At 45.1% G+C, this 19,737-nt stretch overlaps 1 protein-coding gene across 2 annotated transcripts in view; it reads right to left on the minus strand.

Annotated features, from left to right (window-relative positions):
* The window catches only part of ZFYVE28 (zinc finger FYVE-type containing 28), a 174,271-nt gene that overhangs the window by 61,901 nt on the left and 92,633 nt on the right, over window positions 1–19,737 (minus strand). For both annotated transcript variants that reach the window (XM_083151465.1, XM_083151455.1), the window contains exons 4-7: window positions 17,943–18,145; window positions 17,012–17,101; window positions 13,535–13,624; window positions 10,143–10,244 (exon numbers count right to left, since the gene is read on the minus strand). In XM_083151465.1, coding sequence (XP_083007591.1) covers window positions 10,143–10,244; window positions 13,535–13,624; window positions 17,012–17,101; window positions 17,943–18,145 — 485 coding nt within the window. The remainder of the gene's footprint in view (window positions 1–10,142; window positions 10,245–13,534; window positions 13,625–17,011; window positions 17,102–17,942; window positions 18,146–19,737) is intronic.

Raw genomic sequence — 19,737 nt, forward strand, 5'->3', positions numbered from 1 at the left:
GTAGACTCATTTCAACCTTATACAATACCCCTACTGCACAAATACTGGTTAATAATATGCTCTCGTCCCCTTTCCAGCTGGAAAGAGGTACGAGACAAGGATGCCCCCTCTCTCCGCTACTTTTTAATCTGGCACTGGAACCCTTTCTTAGAGTGATCACCCAAATGCAGAACTATGCTGGCATTTTGGTGGGCAACAGAGAACTGAGAGTCATAGCTTTTGCGGATGATCTGCTGGTCTTTCTATCCAACCCAAGCCGTGATATTCCCACACTAATATCTACTATTAATAGTTTTTCCTCTTTTGCCGGATTTACAATTAACTTTGATAAATCAGAAGCCTTGGCCATATTTGACAAAGTGAAAACACACATAAATACCTCTCTCCCTTTCAAATGGGCTACAAATAAAATTACCTTTCTTGGTATAGACCTCACCTCGCGCCCTCGTGACCTATACTCTCACAACATCACTCCAGTTTTACATAAAATACAAACGGAACTCACTCTCTGGCAGGACCTACCACTCAATTTGCTGGGCCGCTGTAACTTGGTCAAAATGGCAAGTTTTCCCAAACTGTTATATGTCTTACAAATGACCCCCCTTTTAATAACCAAACCAGACCTGGCATCTCTAAGAACTGCTATTTCACGCTTTATCTGGCATAGGAAACGCCCGAGAATTAGCTACAAAAAAATGACACAAACGCCTTCTAGAGGAGGCGTTAATCTACCAGATATTAAACAATATAACCTAGCTTGTCTCGCGCGCTATGCTTTGGATTGGATTAGAACATCCAGTATTTACACAGATGTAACATTAGATTCACAATTATGCCCTCCTTACACCTTGCTATATCTCTTACATGCTAAATCTTCCCTCTTGGAAACTCTAACGCAAGATAATGTACTCATACTTTCGACTGTGCGAGCTTGGCAGGCGATTCGGAAATCTTTAAAACTCCAACAGCACTATTCCTTATTCCTACCCTTGCTAGGCAATTTAGACTTCCAACGGGGATTGGCTCAATCCCCTTTTACAGAATGGAAACGCGCAGGAATTGTAGTTTTGCGAAATCTATTGGATAGCTCCAACACTCCACTTAAATTTGCAGAGGCCTCACAGAAGTATGATCTACAACCTAGGCATAGATTCGCATACTTCCAAGCATCTCATTACCTTCGCTCTATACTACCTAAACTACATACTCAAGATTTCACAAATCCCCTTGACTCCCTACACCGTACCACACTATATTCTACTTCTATTATTTACTCCCGTATTCGCACAGAACTCGACCCAGAAACAGAAATCCCAGAGATAGTCAAATGGTCAACCCAAATTCCTTCACACTCCCCAGAGGCAATCATGAAAGCTTTTCAACTCAATCTAAAACTAATCCCGGCAAGTACATATCAAGAGATGGCATATAAGATGCTCCATAGAGCATACTTGTCGCCTAAAAAATGACATATCATGGGTATCTCAACAGACTCTAAATGCCCCAAATGCTTTACAGAAAATGCTGATATTATGCATTGCTTCTGGGGATGCCAACATATCCAGAAATTCTGGAAAGACCTCTGCTCCTATAGCACAATGACACTAAATATTTCCTTCCAATGCACCATATCTTGGGCAATCTTTGGATGTTTAGCGGACCAGCCCCAAATCCCTAAATATACTAAGAAGCTTGTGGTGCTCCTGTCTGCAGTGGGTAGAAAGGCTATACTGCAGCAGTGGATTCACACTGCTGCACCCACTGTTGATATGGCCACGGCGAGACTTTTATTTCTATTCACCATGGACTGGCTTGAGACAACTATACACAAAGAAAAACTTACGCCCTCCCTCTTCCGTTGCTGGGAAAAATTCATACAAACTCTACCCCCCCAAACTAAAATAGCAATACGTAGCTGTTTCCAACACACTACATGGTATTCTTACCAATTACTAGCTAATAACGACCCTATTCCCCCTTAAACAATTACTATACCACCCCCTATATCTTATCTGACCTATACTGGATGGAATCTTTGTGGATGGATCGATGGCTTCCGGACATAGATTGAAGGTGACATATTATTTCTTTCTCTTTTTATTTTGTTTAGTTCTGTTAACTATTCGAGTTATAGTTCAAAATAAATACAAAAATGTTTATTTCATGCTATACTATAAAAAAAAAATTTTTTTTGGCACTTTTGGGCAACCAGTGTACTCTTCTACAGAAGTTTGTTGTGTAGAATATATATCAGCAATCATTAGGCTGACATGACACTCTGCCCATGTATTACCTCTCTGTCATAGGAATAACTAGGAAAACTCATAGAGACAACACAACTTTAATATCGTTTAATATCATTTCACATGTACTATATACTGTTGAGCTATTACAACCATCATTGTACAGATATTTGATGTCTCAAAGTATTCTGTTTCCTATGTACCATGTTTAATGTGCTGACTCCTAATAAAAACATTTTGGGAAAAAAAAAAAAAACCCCAGGAATCAGTGTCCCTGCAAAAATTGCTTGCAGTTTGTTATGACAAAGGAGTCATTTGGTTCGTCAAGTGGCCTCTAGTGGTCAGTGATGGTACTTCACCTCATAGAGGCATGCAGCTTCTAGCCTTTTTTTTTTTTTACTGTATACAGATGGGGCTGGCTTCATCTTTGGCGCACCCCCGCCAGGGGGTGCGCGCGCCCGAGAAGCTTGCGCGCCCCCTGGGCAACGGAGCCTGCCTCCGGTCCCCGCCGCCTCCCCCAAGCGCCCCCCTAACCCTGCCCGTCTCCCTGAAGTGGAGACGGGCAGGGACACGCAGAGTCCCCGCCGAGAGACTGGGACGCGCCAAATAACCTACCAGTATATTTTTGGATTGTGGGAGAAACCCACGCAAGTACGGGGAGAATATACAAACTCTGCACAGTTATGGCCATGGTGGGGATAGAACACATGACCTCAGCACTGTGAGGCAGTAATGCTAACCATTACACCATCCGTGCTGCCCTTTAATTTGATACATGAAGCATTGCACTGCGTGGTGTAACAGTTTTTATAAGCATTCAAAGCTGAAAAACATTAATATTTCAAAAAGTGTCCGCAATTTTGGCCACCAGTGTATATGCTGTGACAAGGGTCTGGTACTTATCAGACAGCTGACACAAGACAGCCAGCTAATGCTAGATAGACGGAACGCTTGGTCACACACACTTTGCAAACAGTGCTAATGACCTAGTAATGACTGTCGCTCTATTGGAACGATAAAAGACAGCTGTTGTATGAAAACGGTATAAGTAGTAAAACCTAAATGCATCTGGTCAGCAAAGCTCATACAGCTAGCAGGCACGGCCAATCTGGGATACTGAGCTAGCATTCTGCTGGAATCCGAAAGATGAAATGAAAACGAATGTGGGTGTGGGGGGGGGGGGGGGGGGGCTACTTCTAAAGATAATGGGGCATCCACGGCCTGGGAAGTTAGGCAATCCATCGCATTCCGGCTTAATGGCGGCTCAGCTGTTATTTCCCACAGGAGAAAAATAAAGTCAGTCAATCGTAAGCTCGAAAAATTAGGAAGACCAGCAGAGCAGTTATTATATACATAGCGGTTCAAAGACAGTCAAGGACTCCGGTTACTGAATGCAGACAGAACCGAGGAAGGAACACTCATAGAACTTCTGTGGTTTATTCGGGCTCTATTACTATACACAGAGAACATGCTCAATGGTGCTATTGACCTTAAGATGATGGACATGAAGATGGAGAGGACATTCATGGTGGTTGACACCCTACGGCCGTTTGGGGGTGGTAGCCCAGCATTTATTAGAAGTTCCAGAGAAAATGCAGGTGTGCCCCGGCCTTTGGGAGGACTGCTGAGGTCATCGGCGTCGCTTTCTCCCCACGGCCTTCGCAGCTCCAAGTAAGTCTAGATGTACTCTCTGCTTGCAAACAGGGGGGGGGGAGCCATTCGGTGGTGAGGGATCCCGATTGGCTTTCCCCGCGTGCACAGCTGCGAATGCATTTGCAGATGTGCACATGGGCAGGATTTCTCTCATGCGGGTGGCAATGACCTGCTCCAATTCCAAAAACAAACACCAAAATCCAAAAACTCTACTTACAGTATATGCAGTTCTACTATACATCTTTCTGTCCAAGAGACCCCCCTCTAAGGTACAGGAATAGATTTGGCAGTTTGCTGGAGCAGTCAATGAACGTTGGCTTCGGCTGATAGTTTGAAACAGGCCTGATGTAGGGTTTATTTTAAAAACAATGATCAAAGTCTCTGATGAATGACAGCTTTGACATCCCTTGTCTTTTAGTGAATCTACCCAAATATCGTTCAGCGAGTATGTACTAGATAGTTTGCATGGGAGTTCTGCGTAAATTGTTCAAGATATCACTCCTGCAGCGAATCATCTAGTGCAGGGGTGGGGAACCTCTGGCCCGGGGGCCGTATGCGGCCCCCATAGCCGATCTGAGTGGCCCGCCCCCCCACCTGGCGGCTTTGCCGGGCGTCAAGTACAGGGGAATTCTCGTGAGAGGTCGTAGTTCTTGCGAGATTCCTCTTAATCAACAGTCCTGTCAGTCCTATTCAGCGTCAGCCGCCGGAGCGTGGGGGCGGTGGCTGCAGCAGGACAATTCAAAGAGAAATTTTTACATATGGCTTCCAAAGGATTTTTTTCCCCATACAAACGGCCCTTGGCACAAAAAATGTTCCCCACCCCTGATCTAGCATGTACCTAACTTTAGTTTAAATATGAAAAATGTATTTCTCCATCTCCAGGTTTCCACCACCCAAAACCTATGTCCAACTTGGGTAGCTGAACAGAGTTTAAAGCTGTGTCACACCGCAGACTGGCCCAAAATAGTGGCGGGTCTTTCCTCTGCTGGTACTTGGCGTTGACATCATCTACAAACGCCAGTGAGCTGCCTCTCCCTATGCTTTTAGAACGAGTCAGATAACCCGGATCAAGTGTTTACACCATCGGTAATGTGTCCAGGGTTATTCCCATCAGACCCTTTCACATGAAACTTGTACCTGGGCTGCCACGGCAATAACCCGGGTTATAAGTGTGTTAGAAAACGGAGAACAACAAATTTAGGACTAAACAACCAGGTGCCTTGGGACAAAAGTAAGAAGAGGCGAAGGCATGGGAAACGGAACTATTTCATATGGCTCTGCAAATGAGCGAACTATACTGCATACAGCTGCAAAGTCTGCTCCACCTGCACTGCTGCAGCGTTATAGGACATGTAGGACCCACAGGGACAATGTACAAACACAGTACAAAATGAAATCTAATTTACGCATATTTATTTTATTAAACATATTCATTGCTTCATACATTAAAATGGAAAATTTAGCCTTTCTATCTGCCTTTGGTGTATGTTCGGGTCTGCTAACAGAGGAACGGAGAAAGAGGTGCTCAATCCAAATTAATATGCTGACAGGCACTCATTAGAGGAGGAGAACGGTGTAGGAAATTAGCTCCAATTAGACAAGGCCAGTATCTGCAGGATGCTGAAGGCTGAATACATTTGATTTAATCCCCAGGTATCATCTCTCCATCGCACAAGTGATCACAATCAGCATATCATTATTAAGAGGCAAGACGGGAGATTCATATTCCACACGTCTGTTCCAACAGACACTTTTGAAAATGTAAAGTCTTAAGTAACGGTTTGTTTCTGGTAGTAATTAGTACAGTAATGCAGAAATTAAACACTGGGCCACGATATTGTGGTGCCATGGCAACTGGCGCTAATTATTGCCAGGTGTGGTATGACAGTGTACATGTGTCTTTAACATATATATTGCAGGAGGGAGAATTAAAAAAAAAAAATGAAAATATGGATTAAGCCACATCCCCTAATTTGCATAGAAACATCCTTAAATTGGTGACTCTTTTTAAATGCCAACTAAAAGGTGCAGGAGATGAATGTGCTGCTTGCTGTGGCCGAGACACGTATCTCTTTCGGGGAGCGGGAAACCTTTATGCATGAAAAACAAAACCGCTCTCGGACTTCCACTGAGGTGGTACAAATTTTGCAATCCATGGTATTCCATGGAGCAAAGAGAGTTGATATACCTGAGGAAACCTTAACAACCTGAGGACATGTAAAACAAGTGGATCCATATATAAAACACAAAAAAACAGTTGCAGTATTTTTTATGTCTGTGTGTAATTCATACAATTGTAGAGCACTTTAGGGAAGAAAAAAACCCCACACTGTTACACCGCAGATAGCTACAGTATAGGACAAACCCACACATTAAGCACCAGTTACCAGGATAGCATTTACATAGGGTTTATACTGTGAAAAGCACTGGAATCTTTTAGATATATGGAAAAACTTAATTCAATAAAATTACAGAGCGTGGTTGCCTCACTCTTCGTGAAAGTTACAACACTATAGCAAGACTTAAGGCAGGCCTGGCCAGCTGTTGTGAAACTACAGGTCCCAGCATGCCTTGCAAAAGTTTTGCTATTAGGGAATGCTAAACCTGTGGCAAGGCATGCTGGGATGTGAAGTTTCACAACAGCTGGAGAGCCACAGGTTCACCAGGCCTGACTTAGGGGGTCATTCAGACCTGATTGCATGGCTGTGAATTTGAAGGCTGTGCGATTATCGATACACTGTACATGCTTAAGGATTGTAGCACACTTGCGTGAGGCCTTCCTGCTAAATAATCCTGCTACTTTTTTTATTGCTGGCTGTATGGAAGCTGATTGACAGAAAGCTGGAGTTTGGGGGGTGGAAACCGGCTGGTTTTTTGGGAGTGTCAGGGAAATCGCAGGCGTGCCAAAGGTGTTTAAGGAGAAGGCGTGTGACGTCCGCTTCAGCCCCAACCCAAATGTGTCCATTGCAGCCGCCGAGTGAGTCCTGGGCACAGACTGCACAGAATGGAAAATTAAATTTGTGGTGAGCGGCTGCAATTTTTCACAAACCGTGCTAAGCAATTCACACACCTACACGGGGCGCCATTTAATGCTGGCGAGGCGGCGTAGATCTGTTCTCAGGGCTGTGCAATTTAGCAGAGCAGGTCTGAATAAGCCCCTTAGGTCACCAGTCCCTGAATTAGCGCAGTCCCATTAGCGAACGGAAAGCCAGACATCAGCAGTGAACGAAAGGCAAGTTTCCCCACATACGCTGTCAGCTGCTCACACTGTGCTGGAGAAAACATCTTCAGATAAGAGCATAACGGGGTGACTATTAATTACACACAAGAACAGATGCGTGCAGCGCGCACAGCCGAAGGTTCCTAAAACAATTATACAAATTAATAGCAATGATTCCTGCACTCAATCAAAACAACAGAACGGCACAGAACTACTCGAAAAATAATTAGAACTGAAAAATATTCAAGAGCACAGTCATTATGATCGCGCTGCGGTTCCGGAGGATGGATCTACAAGTGTCTAGATCAGGGATGGGGAACCTTTGGCCCTCCAGCTGTTGTTGAACTACACACCCCAGCATGCCCTGCAACAGTTTTGCTACTTGGCCATGCCAAACCTGTTGCAGGGCATGCTGGGATGTGTAGTTCAACAACAGCTGGAGGGCTGAAGGTTCCGCATCCCTGGTCTAGATAGACACTCAATACGTCAGCATGCAATAGATTGACAGGGTAAAACAGTCAACATGAAAAAGATAAGAAACATGGAAAGGGTGACATGAGTTTTTCACAATTTTTTCCCCCTACTTTACCATCCACGCGGACTACAATTTAGAATGGTAAAGCGTGCCGCATTACACTTATTGGAGGTCCATTTCGACATTGACATAAAAATATGAAATCCTCATGTCAACATTTTGACCCTGATAAACTCTTGACTCTTTCTACCCTTTATATGTAGACCTTATGAAACCGTCCACCTTCTGGTGTAGACCTATTAACGGACTATCTAATAAGCCACACCCATCGTGCTGCCCTGTGAACACGGTGCTTGCACCTTCTGAATGGATTTGAAAAACCCATTTAAGGTGGAAATCAAACGACACTGAGCCGTTGCCAGGTCTTAAAAGTTAAAAGTTGCAGTAACGACAATTTGCCCTCTAATACCCCTTTCACATCGCACTTTTAAAACGGTATATTGCCGTTTTTTTCCCTTTTTAAAACGTTTAAGGGTGCACTGTGAATGCACCACAGGCAATTTACCGTTTTAAGTTAACTGGCATTTCGAACCGTGTAAAAAGCAGAGTCCTACACGGTTCCTTGCCGTTTTTTGTGCAATGTGAATGTGTGCAGTTTGTCTGAAACGGTATTTCAGGCAAACAACACAAGCACAAGCACTGATAGCCCCCCCCCCGGACAACATATATCCCAGCACTTGCCCGATCATGGCTGGAACTTGCTGCAACATACTGTACTGTATATCCCAGCACTTGCCCGATCATGGCTAGAACTTGCTGCAACATACTGTACTGTATATCCCAGCACTTGCCCCCCCCCCCCCCCCCCCGTTAAAAGACGTCCCCGGGAGCTGGCAGGGGGTCCCAGCACTTGCCCCCCCCCCCCCCGTTAAAAGACGTCCCCGGGAGCTGGCAGGGGGTCCCAGCACTTGCCCCCCCCCCCCCGTTAAAAGACGTCCCCGGGAGCTGGCAGGGGGTCCCAGCACTTGCCCCCCCCCCCCCCCCCGTTAAAAGACGTCCCCGGGAGCTGGCAGGGGGTCCCAGCACTTGCCCCCCCCCCGTTAAAAGACGTCCCCGGGAGCTGGCAGGGGGTCCGTGCGGCGCGGAGGTACCTGTTAAGGGAGAGCCTGGAGGTCCCTGCGCCTGCGCTGAGTATGATGCTGCCGGGGTCCCTGCAGTGAAGTGGAAATAACGCGCTATCTCCGAGATAGCGCGTTATTTCCACTTCACTGCAGGGACCCCGGCAGCATCATACTCAGCGCCGCAGGCGCAGGGACCTCCAGGCTCTCCCTTAACAGGTACCTCCGCGCCGCACGGACGAGCACCGGGGATGGCGCTGAACAGTGCATTACACTCTGCCTTGAAACGTGTTCAGATTGAAACGTTTCAACTGCAATGTGTAATGACACTGAACCTGCTTTTAAAACGTTTAATCTGGCCACTATTAAGGCTCTGACCCGTTTTAATTACCGGTTTAAAATACCGGTTTTTAAAACGGGTCTGCGATGTGAAAGTGGTATTAGTCACCAACTGAATTCCCCTCTCAGACTTAAGCCTGCCACACAACGGGCTTATTCCACAGCTCACCCCAAGACCAACACAACAGGATCACAGCCTAAATTCCTTCTCATTCTATCAGATCACCAGCAAGACGGCGCAGCTTCAAGCAAATCCACCTGTTCATCAAAGCATACAGTGACACAAGTATATACAAGTCATCACATAGTTCACCTCCCTCGTTCATCCTCCATTTCTCTCACTTCCTGCCTTCAGTTCCTCCGCAGAGGTAAGTGCCGCCGCTGCCTTTAGCTGTCTAGATTTGGGACTGTATGGTTCTCAGATCAGGAGTGATGCTTAGCACTCCTTGTAAGTTGCTGAGTAATTAGTCCTATTATATGAGTCGTTACGGTATATTATTATAGGTATAGAAATGAAAAGATTTAATAAATCAAAAGTATAGAACAATTGATTCAACTCTGTGACGGCATATTTATCAAACCGATGGATAATGCTGCCCAGTATATACTTGGCAACATTTGGTGGGGGGGTGTGGAATCATTCGATGGTCGCCAACCATCGGATGATTTTCTTCCCCCATTCACAAATAAAAGTCTATACTCAGAACGGGGCGGGCACTGACATCATGGAACCCCATGCAGGCTTCGACTCGCCTGTGTTTGCATGGGGACACGCACCATTTTTTCTGGGTGAAACCACCACTTTTGTGGGCACGCCCAGGAAATGCTAGGGGTCCCCATGCACCAGCCCCCTGTTCGCACAGCGGCCTTGCACATGCGTATATTCGACTATACACCTGCGCAGAACCGCACCATCGGTATTCGCTGCGGACCGAATGATGCTGAATCACCCCCTTTGTTCCATGGCTAGTCCTAGATACCAACGTACAGACTGACAGCGGGTCATGAATAGAAGGATGAAATGACTGAACGACACAGAGTCGGAGATGAATCCTCTTTGTAATAATGCACACAAGAACCTTCGAAGCACTTGCCTGATTTTTCTTAGCAATGTGTGGAACGGCCGGAAGAGTTCAGACATATCTTCAGCTTTGCGATCGAGGTTTAGTGGTCCTTCAGCGTAAACAACAAGCCCACTGTATAATAGAATAAAAACATAAAATGATCAGGTTTAAAGAAAAAAAAAAAAAAGGCCAAACCACCCTTGCTATTAAAATATTATAAAACTAAAAATAGTGCATGTATATTTCATACTCCTAACAGTGTTTTAAAAAGACTGGTGACATTTTTAAATGTCTGCTTTTGCCCGGTCAGTGGTTTCCAATGTACGGGTCTGGTTTTACGCCACATTTTATTTTTTATTTTTTTAAATAAACGTTAAACAGATTTCAGATTCCACAGTAATAGCAGCAGAATTAGCCCAGCCATCACAGGCAATCTCAGGGGGGACAAAGGGCAACTAACAGCTGGCAGCACTCCTGCATACATAAATGCCCGTTCAGTGTGACCACAGATTGCCTGTAGCGAACAGCAATTTGGCCTTTATCGGAACGGATTAGGTAACCATGATGAGTGGCATGCCATACTTCAACAGTATCGTTATATGTGGGGAGAGGAGAGTTGTCATTTGGCTAAATCGTACACTATACCCAAATGATACAGGAGGGTCAGATTTGAACAATAATGAGAATATAATAATTTATCATTATGAATAAGAATTAGTACTGGAGTACATCTGTGTGAGAGATGTGCAAAATATCTGCTAAAAAAAAATGCTGGCATCGCTCAGATTTGTTATAGAAATTGAAATAATAAATGTTGCGTAAAAAAAATATATATATATATATCTCCTTTATAATGTAAACATTACAGGTCATGACGAATAAAACAGGTTTGCTTGACAATTTTCACACCGATTTAGAAAAATTCACTTGGCACGCTAAGGGTTAAACTGGTCCATCAAAAGGAGTTTACCAAGAGGGCAGATGTCTGTCTAACTACACAAGTATGACCTTTGACTCATACACAAAGGCAGAATATGGGAAAACCAACCAAATCGGAAGTTTGGCAATAGATACAGCCTTGGAATTCTAGGTAACGCTTCCATGAGGCTGTCAAAGGTGTGATTATAAGAGCAAGGTTATGGACATTACCCATTTTAGGTGGTGACACCAGGTCAGGGGTGGCCAAATCGGTCCTCAAGTTCTACCAACAATTCTCGTTTTCCAGACCCCCTGTCCATCGGTAGAATGTGTCAGTTAGGAATGAATGCAGCACATGTGTGAAAATGTGACTGTTAGTAATAACTGCACCTGTGCACCAGCTAGGTGGTCTGGAAAACATGACAGCTTTAAGGTCCATACACTCTGGGAGTTTTTGCTCAGCGTGTATAGTGAGAGATGATGGGGAAAATCACTGGGATGAAAAAGTCTCAGTACATACACACTGAGCGGTTTTCACCCGTTTTGGCGATTTTCCTGGGGGGTGGACGACTTTCCAAAGCAGGATGCTATGGAAAGCCCTCCACTCTACCAGTCATCTGCGGCTAGTACCAGCAGATGAGTGGCCGGACCAGCAATGATGCGGGAGCGTGCATTACCGCTCACCGTTGCCCTGTACACACTGGGCGGCTTTCGTGCTCAGACGAGTAAACTGAACTGCTTTCAGCTCAAAGTCGCACAGTGCACTGTGCATGGGCCTTTAGAAATGGCTACACCTGTGCACCAGCTAGGTGGTCTGCGAAACGTGACCGCTAGTAATGACACCACCTGTGCAGCAGCTAAGTGGCCTGGTAATTGTGCCCTGTTGGTAGATCTCATCTTGTACCTTGTGTTATTATTTAATAGAACCTATTGGTAACAATTAAAGTGACAATTAGCATTTATAAAAGCCCATACTTATTAACCACAGTCCCAGTTTAGAACTATTGTAGAAAGTGATAAGTATCTGGGATGTAATTATATAATGGTTATTGGGGATTTTTTTGTACTTTGTCTTTCTGAGCAATATGAACTAATGGGCAATCTATCTTTAATGGTTTGCTGTCTGTTAGGTGTGTGTATAGTTATGCAGTAAAGGTCAGATGCTGTACATCCAAGTGACCCTTGGTGCTAAAATCTTCATTTATCTCACTATATTATTCCGAGTGTGACATGCGTCATTGCCTCTTCTTCTCAGGCACGCCAGCTTGTCAGCTGTAATGGGCAATTACTTAGTTTAGCTGTATTGATTGTGTTGGGGGCATTACTTCCTTTTGCTGACATGTATGACAGAAGGAAGGGGTAAGATGAGGTCTGTCAATCCCTTTATTACCTCTGTAAAGTGGAAGTCCTTTTCCCAAACACGCACCCTGTGCCCAGCACCATTAGTCACTTCAGGAATAATGACGTGCGCTCTTTAAGAATCATATATCTTTATAAAGACTGCCCAGAGTTTGTCCAAAAGAGCATAAAAAAACCAGCAAAATTAAAAAATTCCCTCCAATAAGACAAACAAACCTGGGTACTTGTGTATTATCTGGGCGCCCGATATATCGCATCGCATGCCATTAGTTAAGGCATGAGATACGATGGTATCCGATTTTGAGCCTTTCCCGGGAGGAGTGTACAATTTTAATATCGCATCGCATCCCTTAACTAGTGGCATGCGATGCGACGCGATTATACCCAATATTACATCGATGCCTGATTACAATGTTAAATGCCCCCCCAGACCCGATTTTTAATTGTACACCCACCCTGATGGGCGATTACTATGTGAAATGCCCCCCCATTGTTGTTAACGCCACCCCAGTATCAACGCCAACCCAAAGCGTGGCGAGCCCACGAGGGGCTGCGGTACGCGTCCTCCGACCTTTTCATACCCCCACTATCCACGTCGGCGTGGAGTTGATTTTATATAGTGTGGCGAGCGCAGTAAGCCACCGAGCCCGAAGCGTGGCGAGCGGACGCGTATTACTACACATGTATTCCGCATCCCCTCGCTGCGCTCGCCACACTATATAAAATCAACTCCACGCCGACGTTGATAGTGGGGGTATGAAAAGGTCGGGACGCGTACCACCGCACCTCGCGGGCTTGCTGCGCTCGCCACGCTTCGGGTTGGCGTTGATAGTGGGGTGGCGTTAACAATGGGGGGGCATTTCACATACTAATCACCCATCAAGGTAGGTGTACAATCAAAAATCGGGTCTGGGGGGCATTTAACATAGGAATCAGGCATCTGGGTGCCTGTACGATTAAAAATCAGGTCCAATCGCATCGCATGCGATATGATTGTATGCGATGCAATGCGATTTTTTAACGTGCGATTAAAAAAAATCGGGCGCTCGGATAATACACAAGTACCCAAACCTGAAATTTAATTTTTAATAATGTTATCTTTTTCTGTAAACTAAGAAAAAAAATTGACAATGAAGAATACTTGCCATACGATGGCTAGTCTTGGGATTGTAAACATTAATGCTGGTTCATAATCATCAATCATGTCTTGTGTGAGGTATCCAAGCTTTAAGGCTCTGTGTAGAAAGATATACAGAAAGAAGGCTAAACAACAGAAACATTCAAAGGCTTCATTTAGCCTGTACATAGATACATGACCTCTACTGCTGGACAGATAACAGAGGTGTCACTGTACAGAGCACTGCCAAGCTTTAGATAAATAGCCGCCGTTTTATACTTGGACCAATCCCAGGGTACGGTACATGCAGAGAAAACTGCTGAGCATCCAGATCAATCACAGGTCAACCCAGTCCTGTTTGAGTCATCTCCGAGCTGTCCCTGTTAGGAAGGACGGTGTAATTTGGGGGAAATGCCTCCCCACCATCCCGACATCTGAGAAAAGAAGGCATGGATGTCTGCAAGGAAGTTTTGAAGGGTTGTTGGGAGCACTGGAGGGGTGTGTCCAGGAGAGTTGCGCTGGGGACGGACAAGATCCTCAGATGCTAGACACACCCACAGGGACCTAGCAATTCCCCTAATGTAACATAGCTTCACTCCTTTTTGGCAGGGAGGATCCCGTTTCAGAAAATGAATAAGTTGGGAAGCATATGTTCTTGCTGTCTGATTTATTTATTTTTTATAATGATTTTACCCAAGTTAGGACGATGTGAATTTTATGGACTGCGCAAACCACATTTAAAATTAAAGTCCCCTTGATGTCAGTTGTTCCTAGTGAACTGAGGCTATGGGGTCAACCTAATTACTCACGATGATCTCGCACTTTACGGCAACCAAGAATTGCACAAAAGTGCTCCCTGCCCCATACAGCAGCAAGAAATTTGTGTAGGGCAGAGGGCATCCCAATTGCAGAAGGGCAGTTGCCTGCCGTGGGGTGGGTGGCTGATGTCACCCGTCCGGTTGATGCCTCAAGTCTAAATCAGCCCAGACTGAATTAGATTTCAGAGCAGGGAGAAAATTATTAGATGATCGGCAACCAGCGAATGATTTTGCCCCCATACGCTACCCTTCGAATGGATGTTTTTGAAAAACATCCATTCGCAAAGCAACAGGGATGTGCGGACCGTGGCGGGGGCAGGCATTCGCAAACCCGGCGGGCGGTGTTAGAAGGCTCGCTAAGCAGCGAATTTTCGCTGCTTAGCGAGCCAACTAGAATGACCCCTGCAAATTCAGGCTGAAACCAGAACGTGAAGTAGTGTTCCCGCTAGGCTGTTTTAACGGGGCGCTGTGCCCTGCCCGATTTTTAAAGGGCAAAATGCGCCCAGCCTCTCTGGCAGCACCCTACTAAAACAGCCTGCCTTCCTCCCTGCAGGTGAGACCGGGTAAGCCCGGCGCCGCTGTACATAGCGATGCCCGGCGCTTCCCCAGCAGTGCAAAGCCTTCGGGGTGGCCGGGCCCGCCCCCTTCTGTGACTGCGACAGCCGGGCCCGCCCCTTTGTCACGGCGTGGACCAGACACGCCCTTTTTGTGACAGCGTAGGCCGCCCAAAACAGTGACGTCGGGGGGCCCGGTCCGCCCCCTTCACGCTGCCCTTTTTGAAGCGGCGCCCTGCCTGCCGAAGTTCCTAGAAGGAACACTACATGAAGGTTGAACACGGGTGCCGTTGCCGGTGTTATTCATAGGCTGAATAACGGTACAGCCCACAAAATGGCTGGCTACACTTTCCGATGACCCCACTTTGAGTGCAGTGCAGGCAGAGCACGTCTATGTAATACACGTCTGTAAGGCGCCAGGGTTTTAAAAGAAACATGAAAGAGAATCTGTGCCCTGCTCGGCTGCCGCAGACTAAGAATATTCAACTTTAAAAGGATTAAGTCTCCTCTCCACTACCTCAATGTGTAAGTAACACAGAGCGTGATACTTTAAACTCCACTTTTCTACCAAGGAATAATTCAATTACAGCATAAACCTCTGTACATAAAGAGATTGGATAACTTCCAATAATTACTTGCTCTTCTTTAGCAGAAAGATTTTTAATGAATGGCTCACGCTGCGGTGATCCGCATTTCCAGTCATTATTAGCAGAAGAGACCGTTCTACTTTGTTTGACTAACAATTTGTAGTTCTAGTTGCCAGACTGGATGCCTCGTACTAATGGGTCACTGGGATAATGAATGGATAGTTTAACACAATGAAGTACATTCAGAAGTCATGCACAGGTAACCATACAATATAAACTAGAAGAAGAGGTATATGAAGAGATGTGCTAAGTTCCGCCTCACGAACCTCTATACAACACAACTTTGTGCTGTTGGGAATACTGCCGCTTCCGCTATATAAGTCTGTCTGTGACTTCCTGTTACCTCCAGTCTAATCTTCTCACATCATGTGACTGCACGTGTCATCAACAGTCCTGTCCTCACTGGAACATCACTCCTTCACTGTTAGGGAGCCTGCACCTCCCACTATATAACTCAGTCTGTGGCCTCCTGTTACTTCTAGTATGCTCTTCTCACATCATGTCAGCCCCATCCTTACCAACACATCACTCATCTCCTGATACACTCTGTGCTACGGAGAACCATGCTCTTTCCCATATATCATCCTGATTTCTTGCTGCCTCCGTTCTGCTCCTTACATCGTCTCTCAGCCCTCACATATAGCCATATCCTTATTAACACATCTCCTGATACACGCTGTGCTGCCAGAGAACTTGCTCCTTTTCCCTATAGTTTGTAAGCGGATTTAACTCTGGGTATATATAAATTTAGTACAGACTAAGGAGAGATCAAATGGAGAGTGATAACCAACCAACTCCTAAACATAATTTTTCAAACACAGCCTGTAACATGACAAATGCTGGTTAGCAGCCTTAGGGCGGGATGTATTAAAATACATCGCCGCCCTTCGCACCGCCCCCGCCGCGATGCCGCCGCATGTGTACTAACATATGCGGCTGGCATTGCGGTGCGGTGACGGAGGCCCCCCCGCGATACCTGGAATGTGGTGTGCGGGGGGTCTCTGTCACCTCCCAGCCGGCTCCTGCATCCCTCACGCGGCGTCACGCCGGGGACAGCTAAGCAAGCTGTCCCCGGCGCCTCCTCCTCCCCCCTGCAGCCGGAAGGACGTCCGGCTGCGTCGATAGGGGGAGGAGAGGTTTACCTTCCAGGGTCCAGGAGGACCCTTCAGGAAGGTAAGCCAGAGGGGGGGTTGGTGAGGCGGCGGGTTTGCGTCGGCGGCGAAAAGAAGCCCATAGGCTTCTATAGGGTATCGCCACCCAAAGGTGGCGATACCCTTCACTGCGGTATCATTTTTGATACATAGGAAAACCGGGGTTTTACCGCATTTTCCATTTGATACATCTCGCCCAATGTCGGATGCTGAAAGTAATCATAACCTTTTAACTTCCAATTTTAAGAAACGGTTAGGAATATAAATAAATATCTTATCAGTTAGATCAGCAATACCATAATCATCTCTTTAATTGGCTTCATGACTACACTTACCTTTCAACAGTTTCACAGAAAAGGACAATTACTTCCTGTTGCACATAGTACTCTTTTGGGGATTTGACAGGTACCATGGCTGACACGTAGCTGCAGAATGAATACAGAAAAGTAAGAGGACATTGGCATTTTTAAGTAATTTACATTATATTTGCAAATGTGTCCTCTGACTGTAATTTGGCCCAGATCCTATGAGGTGGTCCACATTAACTCAGTGTGCAAGTGAAAAAGAGAAAAGGGTGTGCAAAAGCGGAACAGTAGGCGGTGAGAAAGAAGGACGGCAGCTTCAAAAAGAGAAGTGGCGGGAGAGTGAAACGGTTCAGCAGGAGGAGCGGGGAACAGTGCGGGTTGGTTCGACACAGGGAGAGGGAAACAGTGCGGGTTGGTTCAGCACGAGGAGAGGGAAGAGGAGAGGGGAGAGGAGCAGGCCAGTTCGGCAGTAGAAGAGCGGGGAGAGTTGACATCAGGAATGAGTGGAGATTGGCTAGAGAGCAAACAATAGATTAATATAGATAATCTCCGGCGATTGTTTGTAACAACTAACAAACATCAGGGATTACATTTGTGTATTAGTCTCACTCATTCCGTGAGTCCGTATGTACATAGTATTAGCACTGTTTAATTCAACAACAATACAAGATGAAGCAGATTTATTACCAACATACTGCTGTGATATATAGAATGTGTGAGAACAACTCAGAACTAGATCTTTCTGTCTAAAAAAAAAGGGCCAGAAATATCAAAACAAGTGCCGTTAACAGAGGTTCTACAGTGGAGAACACTACACGCCGTTCCCTTAAAGCTGGAAAGTGCCATAAGATACTAAATTTAGTTTTGAAATAAAAACAAATAAAATGTTAAAAAAATTAAAAAAATTAAAAAAGGGGGGGGGGGGGGAGGGGGGAAGAATCTCCTAAAAATGTGGCTTTACCTTAATTCAAACTCGGCAAAGAGAACATCAAAATGTCTGAGGGAGTCTTTCATTTTGTCAGTGTACATGTTCAGGTCTCGGAGGGCCTGGTCTCGGATGATGTTCCTGACTTCCTCAAGGCTTCTGGTTAGGTCCTTCGCGAGTGGCCGCATCGCCATGCTCTCTATTTCCCGGTTCATGATGATGGAACCAGCAGCCAAACACTGTGGGAAGACAGGACATTTAGCACCAGTGCTACAAGGTAACTTCCCAAGACCCTTTCTATCTATCTATCTATCTATCTATATATATATATATACTGAAAATATCAAATTGACACTCATTTCAGCATACATATTTACATAATCTAACAATTACCTATAGCACATATATAAACAAACAACAACAACATTGTCCAGTGCCCATTTTTTCCCAGCAAACTTAATAAAATATATAGTTTAACAATTCAATGTGGTCCATTATCAATCACAAGGAATCCATAATGGGGCATAGAAGAGACACTTGGGGTGAAATGTAATAGGATGAGAGATTCAGAAAGTGAGAGATTTGGTAAGAAATCTCCAGTTTTTTTAAAGCGGCAATCATTTACACTGCAAAATCACACTGGTTTTGCAGTGTAAATGATTGCCGCTTTAAAAAAACTGGAGATTTCTTACCAAATCTCTCACTTTCTGAATCTCTCATCCTATTACATTTCACCCATAATGTTCACTGCTTTAGATAGTAAAAGGTCCTTTAAACAGTCCATCCACCATATACTTACAGTGCTATTACGGTTGTTCATTACACCTAAATATACAGCCATATTATACATGACAAAAATAGATTTACTTTCTAACAATCTCGAATAGCTGTGGTATTCATTGTTCCATTTTAACATAAAGCTGATGTCAACCAAATCAATGAGAAGTCTGGAGGGTGGAGTCCAGGTACTTTATTAAATAATTATATGTGGTCGGTTTGTGGTAGTGGCGTGGCTCGGTTCACCGCAGGCACGAGCAGCTACAACATTAGTTACCCACACTGCCCCCGTGGCTATTTCAAAACTCGTGCCTGCCAGAGCTCACGGCAGTCCGACAGACAATCAGGAACTGTGATTGGCTCCCGATGCTGCAACGGACCTGCTCTTTGGGGATGGACATCGGAACTAGCTCTGTCTCATACCGCCGGGTAGATTGATGACCTCTCTGCCCAGCTGTTACCACAAGTGCTCCCGGCCATGACCACATTCTGCTTCCTCCCCAAGAAAATCTGGTCAGCACTGCTGTCACAGCTCGCAAAGATCTTCGAATATACCGCCATGTATTACTGCAGACATTAACCTCCAATTGTGACATGCAATAATTAGTTAAGCAGTCCAGAAATTATTGATTCACAAATGGAGTAGATGTCCAAATTATATTCATTAACCGGTATAATATCCAACTGAAATGTAGTCTAAGGAGGCATTTTGTAGTCTTTGACTGTTCGTAACGCTACTGGTGCCTAGCGAACCAGTAGTCCACAAAATGGCTGACTGCATCGTGTAGTTAATGCGTAAACTTTCATACAGGCTATGGTGCGCAAAACACATGCATTTTCCACATAGGAGATGAGGAGCAGTATTGGCATTTTATCACATAGGAGTTGCTGGTAAAAAACTTCCACCCCAAAGAAATAAAACTGGGAATACATTTATAAACCCCATTTTGCCGGTTATTGTAGCTAGGGAGGTTTCGTCTCTAGATACCATATTCTATCATTTGCCTAAAACAGTTTAGGAAATTAAAGCTATTGGTTGCTATGGGCATTGCAC

Source organism: Crinia signifera, chromosome 1 (genome assembly GCF_055691185.1).
Source record: "Crinia signifera chromosome 1, ASM5569118v1, whole genome shotgun sequence".
NCBI lineage: Eukaryota > Metazoa > Chordata > Amphibia > Anura > Myobatrachidae > Crinia > Crinia signifera.